The sequence below is a fragment of the Bos indicus x Bos taurus genome, chromosome 14 (assembly GCF_003369695.1).
Source record: "Bos indicus x Bos taurus breed Angus x Brahman F1 hybrid chromosome 14, Bos_hybrid_MaternalHap_v2.0, whole genome shotgun sequence".
Taxonomy (NCBI): domain Eukaryota; kingdom Metazoa; phylum Chordata; class Mammalia; order Artiodactyla; family Bovidae; genus Bos; species Bos indicus x Bos taurus.
In genome coordinates, this window is record NC_040089.1 from 77,961,007 (window position 1) to 77,977,941 (window position 16,935).

Consider the following 16,935-nt stretch of genomic DNA (forward strand, 5'->3'; position numbering starts at 1 on the left):
TCCTGATAGCTTAGGATTTCATACAAAAAAGAAAAAAATGATCCTGTGACATTTGAACTCAGGACAAGTTCCACGCTGTGTGGCTTTATCCTGCTTGTAACCCTCCATCTCTTTGCTGTCACTATCCTAAGCTGGACATTTTTGTCATCAGATGGACTAAGTTGGAAATGAGAGGTCTATAAAAGAGCAATAGTGAAGAGTGAATGTTAACTACTGAATAACTGGCCTGCAACCAAATGAACAATAAAATGAGTATCCCCTTAAATTCAATAAGGAGGTATCGGGCACTTAAAAAGATTTAAAATATTTCTCTCCACTTTCTACCATGTAGTACAGATACCGTGCAACCCTGATTTCTTTTCATAAAGAAAATTTAGAAAGTGATCGTCTTAACTCCATAAATATGAATATTGTTCAGGAGACAATTACTGAGAGAATGAAATGACAAATTAAATAATTCCATTTTCTTCCTACATGTTCAAGTAGGAAAGACATAAATATCAAAGGCTTAAGCCCATCATTTTAAAGATAACTGCCTTGTGACTGGGAAAGTCGAAAAACATACAAAAATAAGGTGACAGCCTTTCATGAAAAGAAAATGCAAGCTTTGAATTTTAGTGGCATGTTTATAGATGATCTTCTAAGAAGATATGTGGAAGGCATTTTTCATTGCAGGAAACTGGAAGTTATAATATGATGGAATAAGGATCACATTTTTCTCTTTGAGGTGATTTATATTTAAATGAGTTCTCCATAATCCTTTAAACTGAAGTGCAAATTGGTTATCAAAGTCCTTTGCTGTAAGGGTTGTTTTACATAATAACGAATTTCACAGAAGTTCCTCAAAGGGAAACATTGATTCAGGCAACATCACAGGATATTTGAGTTCTGGCAACAGTTTAGATTAGTGCCATAGACAGCGCATAAAAAACTTTCTGAAATCTAAATTTCTCCATTAAGAAGTATAGGCAGCATATCTTTTCTCAATGGAAAATGTGACTGAAATTTGTAATAAAAATGATCTCATTTTGTCTATTATTTATTTATCATCTCTCCTCCACACCAACTCAATAAAAGTTAATGAGAATCTAGGTATATGGCTTTTGATTTAAAAAGCTGGTGTCATGGAAGTCGTAGGAAGTATTTGTCTATATATGCTTACATTCCTATGGACACTAAATGGCTCCAATTGTGAAGCATTTATTCTGGGCTAGTAAGTAACTTACATTTGCCGCTTGACTCACTTCTCACAAGGTCAGGTAGCCACTGCTGTTCTCATCTGGTAAACGAGAAAACGGAGGCTAGGTGGCGTGTGAGGATTTGAACCACAGGGCACGTCTCTCATCCACTGGGCTCGACACCCCCTCGACACCGGCTTCGTTTCTGAACCCCGTGTCACTCATCACCGGAAGGTCACTGCTGGTCCCCTGCCCAGTGACCCGGGCAACAGACAGGCTGGATCTCATCATCGGTTGCTACCCAGGGAGCCTCACTGCAGGCAGACCCTGAGCGGAACCTGAGGCTGATACCTCAGAGGAGGCACTGCTTTCCCTCGCCAGAGCTGGCTTTGAGACTCTAGGTCTGTCACGAACCATACATGTGGTCATGGAAAAGTCAGTTTACTTCCTTGGGCCTTCCTTTTCTCATCTGCAAAATGAGAAAGCTGGATTTGACGAGCAGGTTTCAAAACTGTCTTGCTTAATTTTGAAAAGTGAAGCTCTTTCAGCCAGGGAAATCTTGTGATGAATTTCAACATATAAAATAGACACAGGTGGAGCCACATTATTTGGAGAAAGGGCCGGGTTTGGAGGAGTCATGAGTTCCTCCATCTCCCAGGTCTCCTTTCAGCCCTCAGCTCATTTTCAAGGAGCTTCTGAGACATCAAAGACCCAGCAGAATGCAATTTGCAATTTACGCACTAGCTCTTCTCTAAGTTTATGCCAGTTCTGTTTAAAATGCATAATTTTACAACTCTCGGTTGCTGTAAAAAAGGGTATTAGACCAGGGAACTCAAATTGGCATTCTGTAACTAGCTAGAGGGGTGGGATGGGGTGGGAGGGAGGTTCCAGATGGAGGGGACACATGTGTACCTGTGGCTGATTCATGTTAATGTGTGGCAAAGCCAACACAATATTGTAAAGCAATTATCCTCCAATTACAAATAAATAAATAAATAAAGAGTATTAGCATGGAACTAGGGTCAGGGCCGATATTTCAAAGAGAGGACATTAAGCTAAAGAATTAAGTCAAATGAAATGGCCTTGGGTGGCCAGGCATATCATTGATACTGACATCCTGAAACTGAGTTCTGAAGTTTTGTGGAGTTGCAGCAGTTCAAGAGTGGGACTTTACAATCATGGCTTCTGAAATCTGTTCAATTTTGCTGCAGTTAATTTAATGAAATATGAATATAAGCTTAGCCCTGATAGAATATTCCATTTACTGATATATTTTCTTAAAGGTCACTTGATATTGAGATATAAACCTTTAATATAATCCAACTGTTACTTATTAGCATCAAAATACTTTTCCTTTTCCTCTTTTAAAAAATATGAATTTTAGGCAGCTTGGCTCATCTTCTTTAAAAAGTAAAAAATCAGATTCCATCATTGCAGTTCTAAGTTTAAAGATGATGTTTGTGTATCTGTGCTAAACGCTGTTAGACTCAGCCAGTGTGCCCGAACCTGCTCTGTCTTGGTGACTGACAGGGTGTGAGTGGTTTGATTCCAACACGTCTGTGGCCACAGCTCTTTTTCACTTACCAGCCTCCGCCTTCTGCTGCTTCTCAATCTTCTCCAGGCGCCCTAGCAAGGAGTCAATTTTGGTTTTGATCTGGGTTAATTCTTTCTTGATTGTCTGTAACTCATCTGATTTCACTGGAAAGGGGAGAAGGGAAAGAATGCAATAGAATGTCAAATGCACCGTGACCCGATTAGAATGTAACCCACAGACACCCTACATTTCCTCAACACTCTGTCACATCCCACAGGATACCTTTCAGTCTTATCTGTTTCTCATTGCTTCCAGGGACCCTGGAATACTGGATGACTTTGACAACTACAAGCAGTGATTCTCAGCATTTGACACTGAATCTTTTCACCGAAGGTTATGCAGTGGGACAGAAGAACCTAGAAATGTTTTTTGCAATAACTAAATGATACTGAATTCAGTTTTGGCAAATGGCAGGGTAAGTCTCTTCTATCAGATGGATTCAGATTGAGAAATGGTTAAATCATGACAGGTATGTTAATACTGCTTTGAGGAACTATGTTGCAATATGTTTCAGCGGTCAGTTTTAATCCAGTTCCCTGATGACGTATGAAATCAGGGCATAACATTTATCCTCTAGAGAAAAATCTTTAATGCTAGAGAACTCTCTCCAACTTGCTGGACTTTTGCTACCTTCTTTTATTAAAAATTGCAGCAGTGGGTTGAACATGCCTCTTTTTAAGCCCTGCGGCTAGAAGGAAAGGAAATTCACTGAAGTTCCCACTGGTATTTTCTACAGTAGTGGTTCCTCTTCGAGGTTTTGGGTGTTTAGTGGGACTAACTAAAAAATGGGATTAACACAAGATTGACTATTTTTAATTTTGCCAAGTAAGGATGTTAAAAATAACAACAAACATTCTACTATCAATGATAACAATTATTTTATAAAGTGATAGACTTAAGAAAAGGTCAGTTTCCTATTTAAGGACAATTGTTTCAATGAAAAATGCTTATGTTTATGAAAAATTCACTGCCTTGTTCTTATTTTCTCATTTCTCTGAGAACTACTGGAAACTCTGTCATGAACCCTCAGTAATAAGATCAAAGATTTTTAAAACTATAACTCTAGAAGAGCTATACTTGTCTATGAGCTTTCATTAAGTGAGTTTTTGGGTACCCATGCCTCAAGTGGAGAGCTGTGCCTCAATATCTGGTGTGAGGATTTTGATGTCAGTCTACTATCCACCTCTTTCACTTTTCCTTTCAAGTTTATAATAATCTTGGTTGGATATTCCTGAAGAAATTGAGTGTTTGAGTCTTTAGTCTTCCTGAATTTTTGTAAGTAATAAAAAACTGAATGCAACATATGTTTGCTTAAAATAGAGCTATCTGTCAACTAAGGCATATCATATAAGCTGTATGATAAAGTAGGCATCAATATATGTTAATTGCTCACCAGACTTTCTCCAATATAAACATGAAAAAAACATTTTCTATTATAAAATAAGAAAATTTCCATAACAAGCAAATTTTTATTTATGATATAAAGTAGTTTGCAAAATAAAAACTGCAAGAATAAGTGACCCCATAGAGAGTTTCTATTATGAAGAACCAGATTGAAAGGAGAACACAGTTTAAAATAGAGAATTACTCCTACATCAATTATTTCCAAGACATCAAAGTGCCATTGTTGAATCTCAACTAAATTTGAAAATCATCATCTGTCATAATTGCAAATTGACTCTGCTTTGAAGAATGATTTTAATTTCCTTTGATGGAAGCATGTCATGTAGTTTTACTTAAATCTATCAAACGTGATAGAAACTATTTTGTCTTAAAACATTAGATGTTGGGCTAAGAGAAATAGGACTGTGGCTGGAGATTAATAGAATATATATTTTCAGTAAGTGGGGTCACTCCTCAGCCCAGAAATGAGGTTGACTATCTCCTTAAAAAAGACATAAACAAATAAATCACTAATATCCTACTTAATAGAATGTCTTTTAAGATTGGAGTGATATTACTACAAAATTTGGGATTACTTAGTCAAGGCGATTCAAGCTTAGATAAAACTAACAATGTAACCTGTCTTCTCCTCCCTGTTCCTACCAGGGAATTCTGAATCAGCCTTCAGCCCTGTGCAAATGGCCCAGCTCCACTCTTGGGATGGTGAGCAGCAGATGCTCGTTACAGTCCTGCAAATTAGGGCCTAGACAATCTTGGCTGCTGCTTGAGCAATTGGGAAAGCTGTTGGCTTCGTGCCCTTCAGGGCTCTTCTCGGGAGAAGGCTGCCCGATCACCTAGCCTGCAGTCCTGGAGCTTCCTCTTTCAGTAGGGTTATCTGTAGGTGGGGTCTGGGTCTGGGCTGCTGTATCTGGTTTCCACATGATGCTCCTGAGACAAGCCATCTCTGTGTCCAATATGCCTTTGTCTGTAATCTTTTCTGCCTTGTTGTACTTTGGGAGGTGGGGCTCTTGTTAAGAATGTTTCTACTGAACCTGGGATTAAGCTCCTGCTTGTTTTTACTTACTCTGCCAAAATAGATGTATATTTTACAACTATAGATTCCCAAACCTAGAGTTTTAAAAATTTTGCAACTTAGATGTCGGACATTTTTTGAAAACTTAAAGTCAGTTCAGAATTGAGGACAGTCTTAGGTGTAAAGCATCCCTGTCCATTTTCCTTTCTTTTCTTTTTACACCTTTCTTTTCCTATCCATTTCCACTAAACTCTTAATTGGGTTTCTGCTTTTAGTTCACACCGCCTCTTAAATAGTGAATGCAAAGTCATATATATAAAAGCCGTAAGTCCTCCTTATTGAAAACTTCCAGAATGTCCCGATTCCTATAGAAAAAAGACCAAAAGCACAAAGAAAGCTGAGCCCCAAGGAATTGATGCTTTTGAACTGTGGTGTTAGAGAAGACTCTTGAGAGTCCCTTGGACTGCAAGGAGATCCAACCGGTCCATTCTGAAGGACATCAGCCCTGGGGTTTCTTTGGAAGGACTGATGCTAAAGCTGAAACTCCAATACTTTGGCCATCTCATGCAAAGAGTTGACTCATTGGAAAAGACCCTGATGCTGAGAGGGATTGGGGGCAGGAGGAGAAGGGGACGACAGAGGATGAGATGGTTGGATGACATCACCAACTCAATGAACATGAGTCTGAGTAAACTCCACGAGTTGGCGATGGACAGGGAGGCCTGGCGTGCCATGGTTCATGGGGTTGCAAAGAGTCAGACATGACTGAGCAACTGAACTGAACTGAACACATGCACCATTCTTCAAACTGGTCTTCAGGGTCTGCTCTAAAGTATATTTCCAGGTATATAGTCCATTGTTTATCAAAGCAACGTCATTTGAACAGGATAACTTAATGCTTGACCTAATAGTGTGTGCAACCAGATAGACTGATTTGCATCTATGTTTATTGGAGAGTCACTTGTAATTACTAAGATTCAGGTTCCTTATCTTTAACTTCCACCCTTTACCCTAAAGACTTGTTATAAGAATTTAATGAAACAATGTACATAAAGCACTTAGCATCATGACCAGAATATCATCAAGCGAAATACATGACAGAAGCAGAAAATACCATTACTATTATTTACATACCTTTTCCAGCAAAGAGTTTTTCTTTTCTCTATTATGTCTATCTGCTTTTTGGAGCTTAGTTTTAATCTTACCTCTCCTATTAATTCTTCTTAGTTCAGCCCACTGGAAGGTGGATTTCTCATCTGCAATCTATTTAACAGCATTTCACATTTACTGCTAGAGACCATATGCTTGTTGGGTTTTCCTTTATATATCTACTTTTCCTATTAAATTGTAAGCTTTTTGAGAATGAAGATCTAATTAGGCATTGAAGAAATTGAGGGGTCATGCTTTTCTGTGTTTAATAAGCTCCTTCTCTTCTTATAAAAAGTTCCTTGGACTTCTTTGGTAGCTCACATGGTAAAGAATCTGCCTGCAGTGTGGGAAGGTTGCATCCTGGGTTAGGAAGGTTCCCTGGAGGAGGGAATGGCAACTGACTCCAGTGTTCTTGCCTGGAGAATCCCATGGATAGAGGAGCCTGCTGGGCTATAGTCCATGGGGTCACAAAGAGTCAGACATGACTGAGTGACTAACACTTTCACTTTCTTTCTCCTCTTACTGACTAATGAGACTTCAGATGCTTATATGAGGTCGTGGGCTTTAGTGTCTGTCCCCCTTAATTAAAAAATGACATCAACAGATTTAAGAAGGGATCCTATATCAGACTGGTACCTAATGACAATTTTTGTTTTCTATTATATAACATCCATGGAAAAGTATTTAGATTTTGGTTTAAGTTATTCAGATCTTTCATGACACAATATTTCAAAGAGAAGAAATTTTGGACAGTTGTCTGAAGCAAGGCATATTAATGGATTTACCCCTTCCTAGGTTCTCTACAGCCAAACTCTTTGAATGAAGAGAGAACATCCAATTCCTTCCTTCCACTTTCTTTTCTCTCTGTCCCTACCTCTAGTTCCTTCCTTCCTGCCTGCCTTCATCTTTTTGCATTCTTAATAGAACTTGACTGCTAACTGCTAAGTCGCTTCAGTTGTGTCTGACTCTGCATGACCCCATAGACGGCAGCCTACCAGGCTCCCCCGTCCCTGGGATTCTCCAGGCAAGAACACTGGAGTGGGTTGCCATTTCCTTCTCCAATGCATGAAAGTGAAAAGTGAAAGTGAAGTTGCTTAGTCGTGTCCAACTCTTAGCGACCCCACGGACTACAGCCCACCAGGCTCCTCCATCCATGGGATTTTCCAGGCAAGAGTACTGGAGTGGGGTGCCGTTGCCTTCTCCTTAATAGAACTTAGTTCAGTGTATCAAACACAGTTGTTGTTCAGTTTCCCAGTCGTTTGTGACCCCATGGACTGCAGCGTGCCAGGCCTCTCCGTCCCTCACCATCTCCCAAAGTTTGCCCAAGTTCACGTCCATTGTGTCAGTGATGCCATCTCATCCTCTGATATCTTCTTCTTCTGTCCTCAATCTTTCCCAGTATCAGAGACTTTTCCAATAAGTTGGCTGTTCACATCAGATGACCAAAATACTAGAGCTTCAGCTTCAGCATCAGTCCTTCCATTGAGTATTCAGAGTTGATTTCCGTTAGGATTGACTGGTTTGATCTCCTTGCTGTCCAGGGGACTTTCAGAAGCCTTCTCCAGCACCACAGTTTGAAGTCATCAGTTCTTTGGCATCCTGCCTGCCTTCTTTATGGTCTAGCTCTCACAACTGTACTCGACCAGTGGGAAGACCATAGACTTGACTATACGAATCTTTGTCGGGAGAGTAATGTCTCTGCTTTTCAACATACTGTCTAGGTTTGTTACAGCTTTCCTGCCAAGAAGCGATCATCTTCTGATTTCATGGCTGCAGTCACCGTCCACTGTGAGTTTAAAGCCCAAGAAGAGGAAATCTGTCACTGCTTCTACATTTTCCCCCTCTACTTGCCATGAAGTAATGGGGCTGGATGCCATAATTTTAGTTTTCTTAATATTTAGCTTTAAGCCAGCTCTTTCACTTTCTTCCTTCACCCTCATCCAGATGCTCTTTAGCTCCTCTTCACTTTCTGCCATTAGAGTGGTAGCATCTGCATATGTGAGGTTGTTGTTGTTTCCCCTGCCTAGCTGGATTCCAGCTTGTGACTCATCCAGCCCGGCATTTCTCATGATGTGCTCAGCGTATGCGTTAAACACACAGGGCGGCAGTAGACAGCCCTGCCATACTCCTTTCTCAGTCTTGAACCAATCGGTTGTTCCATACAGGGTTCTAACTGTTGCTTCTTGACCCGCATACAGGTTTCTCAGAAGACAGGTAAGATGGTCTGGTATTTCCATCTCTTTTAGAGCTTTCCACAGTTTGTCATGATCCACACAGTCAAAGGCTTTAGCGTAGTCAATGAAACAGAGTTGAATGCTTTTCTGGAATTCCCTAGCTATCTCTATGATCCAGTGAATGTTGGCAATTTGATCTCTGGTTCCTCTTTCTTTTCTAAACTGAGCCTGGACATCTGGATGTTCTCATCTGCACAATGCTGAAGCCTAGCATGCAAAATTTTAAGCATGACATTACTAGCCTGGGAGATGAGTGCAATTGTCTGATGGTTAGCACATTCATTAGTACTATCCTTCTTGTGAATTGGGATGAGGATTGATTTTTTCCAGACCTGTGGCCACTGTTGGGTCCTCCAGGTTTGCTGACATATTGAATGCAGCATCTTGATGGCATCATCCTTTAGGATTCTGAATAGCTCTACTGGAATTCCATTGCATCTACTGGGTTTATTAACAGCTGTGCTTCCTAAGGCCCACTTGATTTCACTTTCCAGAATGTCTGGCTCTGGGTGACTGATCACACCATTGTAGTAATCTAGTTCATTAGGATCTTTTTTTGTTTGTTTTTTACAATTCTTCTGTGTATTCTTTCCATCTCTTCTTGATCTCTTCAGCATCTATAGGTCTCTTTCTTGTGCCCATCTTTGGGTTAAATGTTCCTTCGATATCTATTTTCCTGAAGCAATCTCTAGTCTTTCCCCTTCTGCTGTTTTCCTCGAGTTTTATGCACCGTTCACTGAAGAAGGCCTTCTTGTCTCTCCTCACTGTTCTCTGGAATTCTGCATTTAGTTGGAAATACCTGTCCCTTTCTCCCTTGCTTTTTGCTTCTGTTTTTTCTTCATCTATTTGTAAAGCCTCCTCAGATAACCACTTTGACTTCTTGCTTTTCTTTTTCTTTGGAATGGTTTTGTTCACTGCCTTCTGTGCAATATTATGACCTCTATCCATAGTCCTCAGGCACACTGTTTGCTAGGCCTGAGCCCTTAAATCTATTCATGACCTTCACAGCATATTCATAGGGGATTTTATTTAAGTCGTACCTAGCTGGCCTCGTGATTTTCCCCATTTCCTTTACTTTAAGTCTGAATTTGGCTATGAGCAGCTGATGATCTGAGCTACAGTCAGAATTAGCAAATACCACAAAATCTGTAGGCATGCTTATGTATTACAGATATGGCCACTTCATGCCAACTTCAAATAGACCAACAAAGTTTATTAAAAGCTTTGTGTAAGTCCTGGCAATACTTTTGGATTGACTGTCTAATGGGGGATAGACAGGCAGACAGGCAGTGCAAAAAAAAAAACCCCAAAAACCAATCATGAAAATATGCCTTTTCTCCATCAGAAGCACTGTGATGAAGGAATATGATACTAACCCATGACTTGGGCAAGACTCTTTTCCCAGTCCCACCTCTGTACTCTGACTGCATAATCTTCATCGTTAAAGATGGGTTGTGGAGGATATAACACCACGAGTTATTTTTATAGAGAGTAGCAGATACCATGAGTCAGGAGTATTTTTTTTACTAAGAATAATATTTTAAATCAACTTGTTGTTATGCAATTGTTCCCTAATACAGACAAGCTGGAAGCTTGGGAAGGTTAGATCTGAGTCTCTGGAGAAGGAAGTGGAAAGCCATTTCCGTTTTCTCGCCTGGGAAATCCCGTGGACAGAGGAGCCTGGCAGGCTATAGTCCACGGAATCGCAAAAGAGTCAGACGGGACTTGGAGACTAAACAACAATAACAACGGAGTAGAATTCTAAAGATGTAGGTCTTGGCCAACCACAGCGTGCACAGAAAAGGCAAAACACAAGAAGCCAAAAGAACACTGATGACACAGTCTATGAATATTTGAGAACATGCTTTGTGCAAGGGTGACTTGAAGGGCAAATTTGTAATCTAAAATGGAATGACGTTCATGGAAACAGCTATGCAGTTAAGCAGAAGCCTTAAGTATCCTAATTAGGAAGACGAACAACCGGTTTGGCTTTAGAGGACAGATGCCTCCTTTGTGCCACAGGAGGGTCCAAACCTGTTTCACAAGAATGGCATTCCCCGGGTTGGATTTGAAAGACAGGTAATTCTGTGAATCACACTAATTTGTCTATAAGAGGTAGATAATGTGTTGGTAACACATTTCTTGTGATAAAGGAAAGGACTTCCACGTGGAGGTACATGAACCTAAGTCCAGAAACATTTATGTGTTCAATTAAGCCAGGAGAAGAGTAGCTGAGAACTGGGAATGGCAGAACCAGGAATGGGAGACCAGATTTGCCTGGAGAACTACAGTGAGGAGCTTGGATCCTCACCTGCTCAATGAGAGTAATTTTGACTTTTGAGTGAGGAAGTGACAAAGCATTTAGTTTAGAATAATCTTGCAGTTGGTCATGCAATTAATGAGATTGGGGAAGAATACAGAGTCAGGAAAATTAATCAGTAAGAGACTATTAGAGTAGTCAAGGATTTGCTTATTAGGCCCAGACCTAGGAAAAGAACAGAAGAGGAAGAAACAGAGGCTAGAAATGTTAAATTTTACTGACTAGGCCTAATGCTCACAAACTTTTATAATCCCACTCTGGAACAATTTGCTCAGTCGTATCCAACTCTTGTGACCCCATGGACTGTAAGCTACCAGGCTTCTCTGTCTATGGGATTTTCCAGGCAAGAGTACTGGAGTGGGTTGCCACTTCCTTCTCCAACTTTCTTTCTTATTCTTTCTGGAACAATTATAACTTTTCTGGTGCTGTTAGTGGAGCACAATGAAAAAACATAAATTCTACAGTAGAACCGTATGCCCTAACCACTAGTGCCAAAGAAGCTGAAGTCGAATGGTTCTCAAAGACCTGCAAGGCCTTCTAGAATTTACACCACCAAAGATGTCCTTTTCATCACAGGGGACCGGAATGCAAAAGTAGGAAGTCAAGAGATACCTGGAGTAACAGGCAAGTTTGGCCTTGGATTTCAAAATGAAGCAGGGCAAAAGCTAACAGAGTTTTATCAAGAGAACGCACCAGTCATAGCAATGCCCTGTTCCAACAACACAAGAGACAACTCTCCACACGGACATCACCAGGTGGTCAACACTGAAATCAGACTGACTGTTTTCTTTGCAGCTGAAGATGGAGAAGCTCTATTCAGGCAGCAAAAACAAGACTGGAAGCTGACTGTGGCTCAGAGTTTGAACTCCTTATTGAAAATTTATAGTTTAATTGAAGAGAGTAGAGAAAACTAATAGACCATTTAGATATGACCCAAATCATATCTTTTACGATTATACAGTGGAAGTGACAAAACAGATTCAAGGGACTAGATCTGATAGACAGAGTGCCCGAAGAACTATGGACAGAGGTTTGTGACTTTATACAGGAGGGGATGATCAAAACCATGTCCCAAAAAAGAAATGCAAAAAGGTGAAATGGCTGTCTGAGGAGGCCTTACAGACAGCTGAGTAAAGAGGAGAAGTGAAAGTAAAGGAGAAAAGGAAAGATATATCCACATGAACGCAGCATCCCAAAGAACAGTGAGGAGATAAGAAAGGCTTCCTAAGTGAACAATTCAAACAAATAGAGGAAAACAATAGAATGGGAAAGACTCGAGATCTCTTCAAGAAAATTAGAGATACCAAAGGAAAATTTCATTCAAAGATGGGCACAATAAAGGACAGAAATGGTATGGACCTAATAGAAGCAGAAGATATTAAGAAGAGGTGGCAAGAATACAAGAAGAACTATACAAAAAACATCTTCATGACTTGGATAACCACGATGGTGTGATCACTCACCTAGAGCCAGACATCCTGGAATGCGAAGTCACATGGGCCTTAGGAAGCATCACTACAAACAAAGCTAGTGGAGGTGATGGAATTCCAGTTGAGCTATTTCAAATCCTAAAAGATGATGCTGTGAAAGTGTTGCACTCAATATGCCAGCAAACTTGGAAAACTCAGCAGTGTCCACAGAACTGGAAAAGGTCAATTTTCACTCCAATGCTAAAGAAGGGCAAAGCCAAAGAATGTTCAAACTACCACATAATTAAATTCATTTCAGGTCAGCAAAGTAATGCTCAAAATTCTGCAAGCTAGGCTTCAACAGTACATGAACCAAGAATTTGCAGATGTTCAAGCTGGTTTTAGGAAAGGCAGAGGAACCAAAAATCAAATTGCCAACATCCATTGGATCATAGAAAAAGCAAGAGAATTTCAGAAAAAAACATCTGCTTCAGCTTCATTGACTACGCTAAAGCCTTTAACTGTGGATGACAACAAACTGTGGAAAATTCTTAGAGATGGGAATACCAGACCACCTGACCTGCCTCCTGAGAAACTTGCATGCAGGTCAAGAAGCAACAGTTAGAACTGGACATGGAACAACACATTGGTTCCAAATTGGGAAAGGAGCACGTCAAGGCTGTATACTGTCACCCTGCTTATTTAACTTATATGCAGAGTACATCATGAGAAACGCTGGACTAGAAGAAGCACAAGCTGGAATCAAGATTGCTGGCAGAAATAGCAATAACCTCAGATATGCAGATGACACCACCTTAGAAAGTGAAGAAGCACTAAAGAGCCTCTTGATGAAAGTGAAAGAGAAGAGTGAAAAAGTTGGCTTAAAACTCAACTTTCAAATGAAGATCATGGCATCCGGTCTCATCACTTCATGGCAAATAGATGGGGAAACAATGGAAACACTGACAGACTTTATTTTCTTGGGCTCCAAAATCACTGCAGATTACTGCAGCCATGAATTTAAGACATTTGCTCCTTGGAAGAAAAACAATGACAAACCTAGACAGCGTATTAGAAATCAGAGACATTACTTTGCTGACAAAGGTCTGTATAGTCAGAGCTACGGTTTTTCCAGTAGTCATGTATGGATGTGAGAGTGGACCATAAAGAAGGCTGAACACCGAAGAATTGATGCTTTTGAACTGTGATGCTGGAGAAGACTCTTGACAGTCTCATGTACAGCAAGGAGATCAAACCAGTCCATCCTAAAGAAATCAATCCCGAGTTAGAAGAACTGATGCTGAAGCTCCAATACTTTGGCCACCTGAAGCAAAGAGCTGTCTCATTAGAAAAGACCCCGAGCTGAAAGATTGAAGGCAGGAGGAGAAGGGGACGACAGAGGATGAGATCATTGGATGGCATCACTGCTGCAATGGACATGAGTCTGGGCAAGCTCCGGGAGTTGGTGATGGACAGGGAGGCCTGCGTGCTGCAGTCCATGGGGTCGCAGAGTCGGACACGACTGAGCGATGGAACGAGGACAACAACAGTAGAACTGAGAAAACCATTTCAAATGCTCAAAGGCTATGTTGATATAAAGATTTTATCAAACATTTTATTTTCTTTCTTTTCTGCCTGCATTTTAAAATCTAGTTATGTTAAATGAGCCACATTAAAGCCTAGCGGAAAAGCCAAGCACAGATGCTTACAAATGTATTTATTTATTTTAAGCACACAGTAACGGTTTTGGTTTGGCTGCTGTGTATCTAAATATCAGGTGGGGATTTTAGTAAGGACTTATTACTCTGTTTATATAAAGTGCTCATCAGTGTCCAGACTGTGAAGCCCTGTGTGTCTGAGAAATTCAATGTGTTTACCAGGATGAGCCAAGTAAAAAATATCCAAGAAGCTGATTATCAAAAGGTAAAGAGCTGAAGTGTATGCTGAGATCTCTGAATTTAGCTTATGTTTTATACGCACATAACCCTGTGTTATGTGAGGAATTCTGCATCCACCTCAAATTCTATATATGACCGTTCTAGCCCCAGTGCCATCCGCAGTGTGAGTCTATTTAGACACGGGGCAGTTAAGGAGGTAATCGAGTTAAAAGGAGGTCACGGGACCAGGAGGCCCTAATCCCATATGACTAGAACCCTAGTAAGTACACATACAGAAGGCCGAAGACGTGGAGACTCAGGGAGAAGACGGCCACCAGCACGCCAAGGAGAGGCGGTACCCAGACGCTTCCCTCAGGCCCTTGGAAGAAACCAACGTGACCGACACCCGGGTCTCCAACTCCCAGCCTCCTGAACGCTGAGGAAATGGCTTCCTGTTCTCTAAGCCGCCCAGTGTGCGGTGCTTTGTTACAGCAGCCTCGGCACGTGAACACAACCATCACATACGGTTCTTAAACTCCTAATATCATTTTGATCAGACAGCATCTTTCTGAGAGTCTTTCCCCTCAGCCCTGGATAAAATTTCAATCCTTCAACATTCTCCACAGTGTTTCACTCTCTTGTTAACCATTCTTTATCTTTTGTTTTGGTTAATCATAATATCTTAACTTATGATAATGCTTCTTAACTGACACCGCTAGTGATAGATCTTCGCTTTGGACGGTAATAACAACATTATTATTACTAGGCTTATAATTAAGACTTCCTCATGGGGGACACTATTCTAAGAGCTCTGCACGGGTTAACTCATTTAATCCTCACACAAACTTTATGGAAGCGGTGAGGAGATTACCATTCCCAGGTTATAGGCGAGGAAACTAAGGCACAGCAAACCAAGAGCCTTCCCCCGAGGCACACAGCTCGCAAACGGCTGAGCCAAGGCTGGGAGCCACGGCTGGATTCAAGTTACAGCAGTTTCGTGCCCCACCCTCTTCCCAGCTGCACTCTGCTGTGCCAGTACCACCAACAGAGACAGTAAACCCCCGATCACTCGCTGTTTAACGAGACCCGCCTGAGAACGTTATGTGCATCAGTCATTTAATTCCCACGACAAAGTGTTATATATAAAGTATTATTATTTCCATTTTACAGATAGAAAATAAATACAGGCACACACAGATTCAAGGATTTCCTCACAGCCACAGTATTAGTGTGTTGTGCAATGCGAATTCCATCCCAGACAATCTGAGAATAAAGCCTTTGCTCTTCTCAACTCAGGGAAATGGAAGTTTCTTGTACTTTCTTTCCAAACTCACCTATCCTTCTAGACTCAATTCAGTATTCTCAATACTATTAAGACTTCTCTAACCCTGCTGGCCAAATATTTGAAAGCGTAATAAATACCTTGGCCAAAATAATGGATGGAAAGGGATATTTAGTGATACTTTGCTGGATATTAACATTTGTTTCTCTGATTGATGCTTCAACTCTATACTAAAATCATATGGATTTGGGGGGAAAAACCAACGTAATACTAACCTAGTGTTGAGGATAAGTTCTCAACTACTACTTCTTAAATTTAATTGAACTGCCTTTAATTGCCCTTTAGGTGCTTCAAGGATCTTATGTAACTGAAAACTGCACCAACAGAACTCCAAAGGCATAAAAACGTATTGGGATTTCTCTTGCTAGACCCTAGGATTTAAATTAATTACTTAAAGAGATTTATTTAATATTATATTTTTTTCAGAAGGCTGATTTTTTTTCTACTAAGAACATCTGCCAAAGCTCGTAGATGTTTATGTCTTCTCTTTTATAAAGTGTTTATTAGCAACATTACATCTTTATTTTATGATCCCATGATGTGGAACGGGACAAGCTGGTTACAGTTTTAGCTCAAGTTGATTTGAAAAAGGACAGAAATACCTAGTGGAGATATAATTTTTTAAAACAGCAATCCATTTAAAAAGCTTATCAGTGTTCAACCTTGGCAAGTTACAGCACTAATATATTTTCTTTATATAGTTTTTCTCCTCAGTAGAATTAAACATTATTCCAAATTCTGAAATAAGAAATGACAAATTGCCTAAGCTATAACATTAATTTCTTTCTCTAAACTTACCAAGTCATTTAGTACTGGGAAATAGCTATTAATAAAAGAGCAAAATATATACCTCAGTAAATAGTCATTCACTTAAGCCAATATTAACATAGTGTATTTCACACTTCACTGAAGTTTTTCATGTGTGATTTGAATTTGAAAATTATTGTTCCCACAGACCAGGCTAATTGTAAAAGTACTATCAAATAATTAATATTTGTATTCACTCACTTCCATATATAATATAGTCTGCTAATATACTTTTAGAGAGAATATGCAATTGTGAGTCTAGTTAATCTTGCCAATTAATTATATACAAATCTCATTTAGATTCATGTTTCACTATAATAACACTAAACTACAGTTTTTGCGAATTGAGTCTTTAAATATATAGAACTGTATGAAACATGCACAAAATTGATCAGTCTGTTGCCTTTAAATATTAATAATTTTATTTAAATTACCATATTTGAGAATTAATACATCTATAATAAATTTCAAATAATTATTTTACTCAAAGGTCTTTACAGAAAGCTAGTTTGAATTATGTTCTCAAGTAGCTGACTTTGGCAATTTGTGTTTCTGCAAACGTCCTTTCATTACTGATTTATTCCAATGCAAGAAAAAAGTCATTAGATT

The 16,935-nt window shown here is 39.8% G+C and overlaps 1 protein-coding gene across 8 annotated transcripts in view; it reads right to left on the reverse strand.

Moving 5' to 3' along the window:
- The window catches only part of RALYL (RALY RNA binding protein like), an 818,932-nt gene that overhangs the window by 57,649 nt on the left and 744,348 nt on the right, over positions 1-16,935 (reverse strand). For all 8 annotated transcript variants that reach the window (XM_027561653.1, XM_027561650.1, XM_027561649.1 and 5 more), the window contains one exon: positions 2,763-2,876. In XM_027561653.1, coding sequence (XP_027417454.1) covers positions 2,763-2,876 — 114 coding nt within the window. The remainder of the gene's footprint in view (positions 1-2,762; positions 2,877-16,935) is intronic.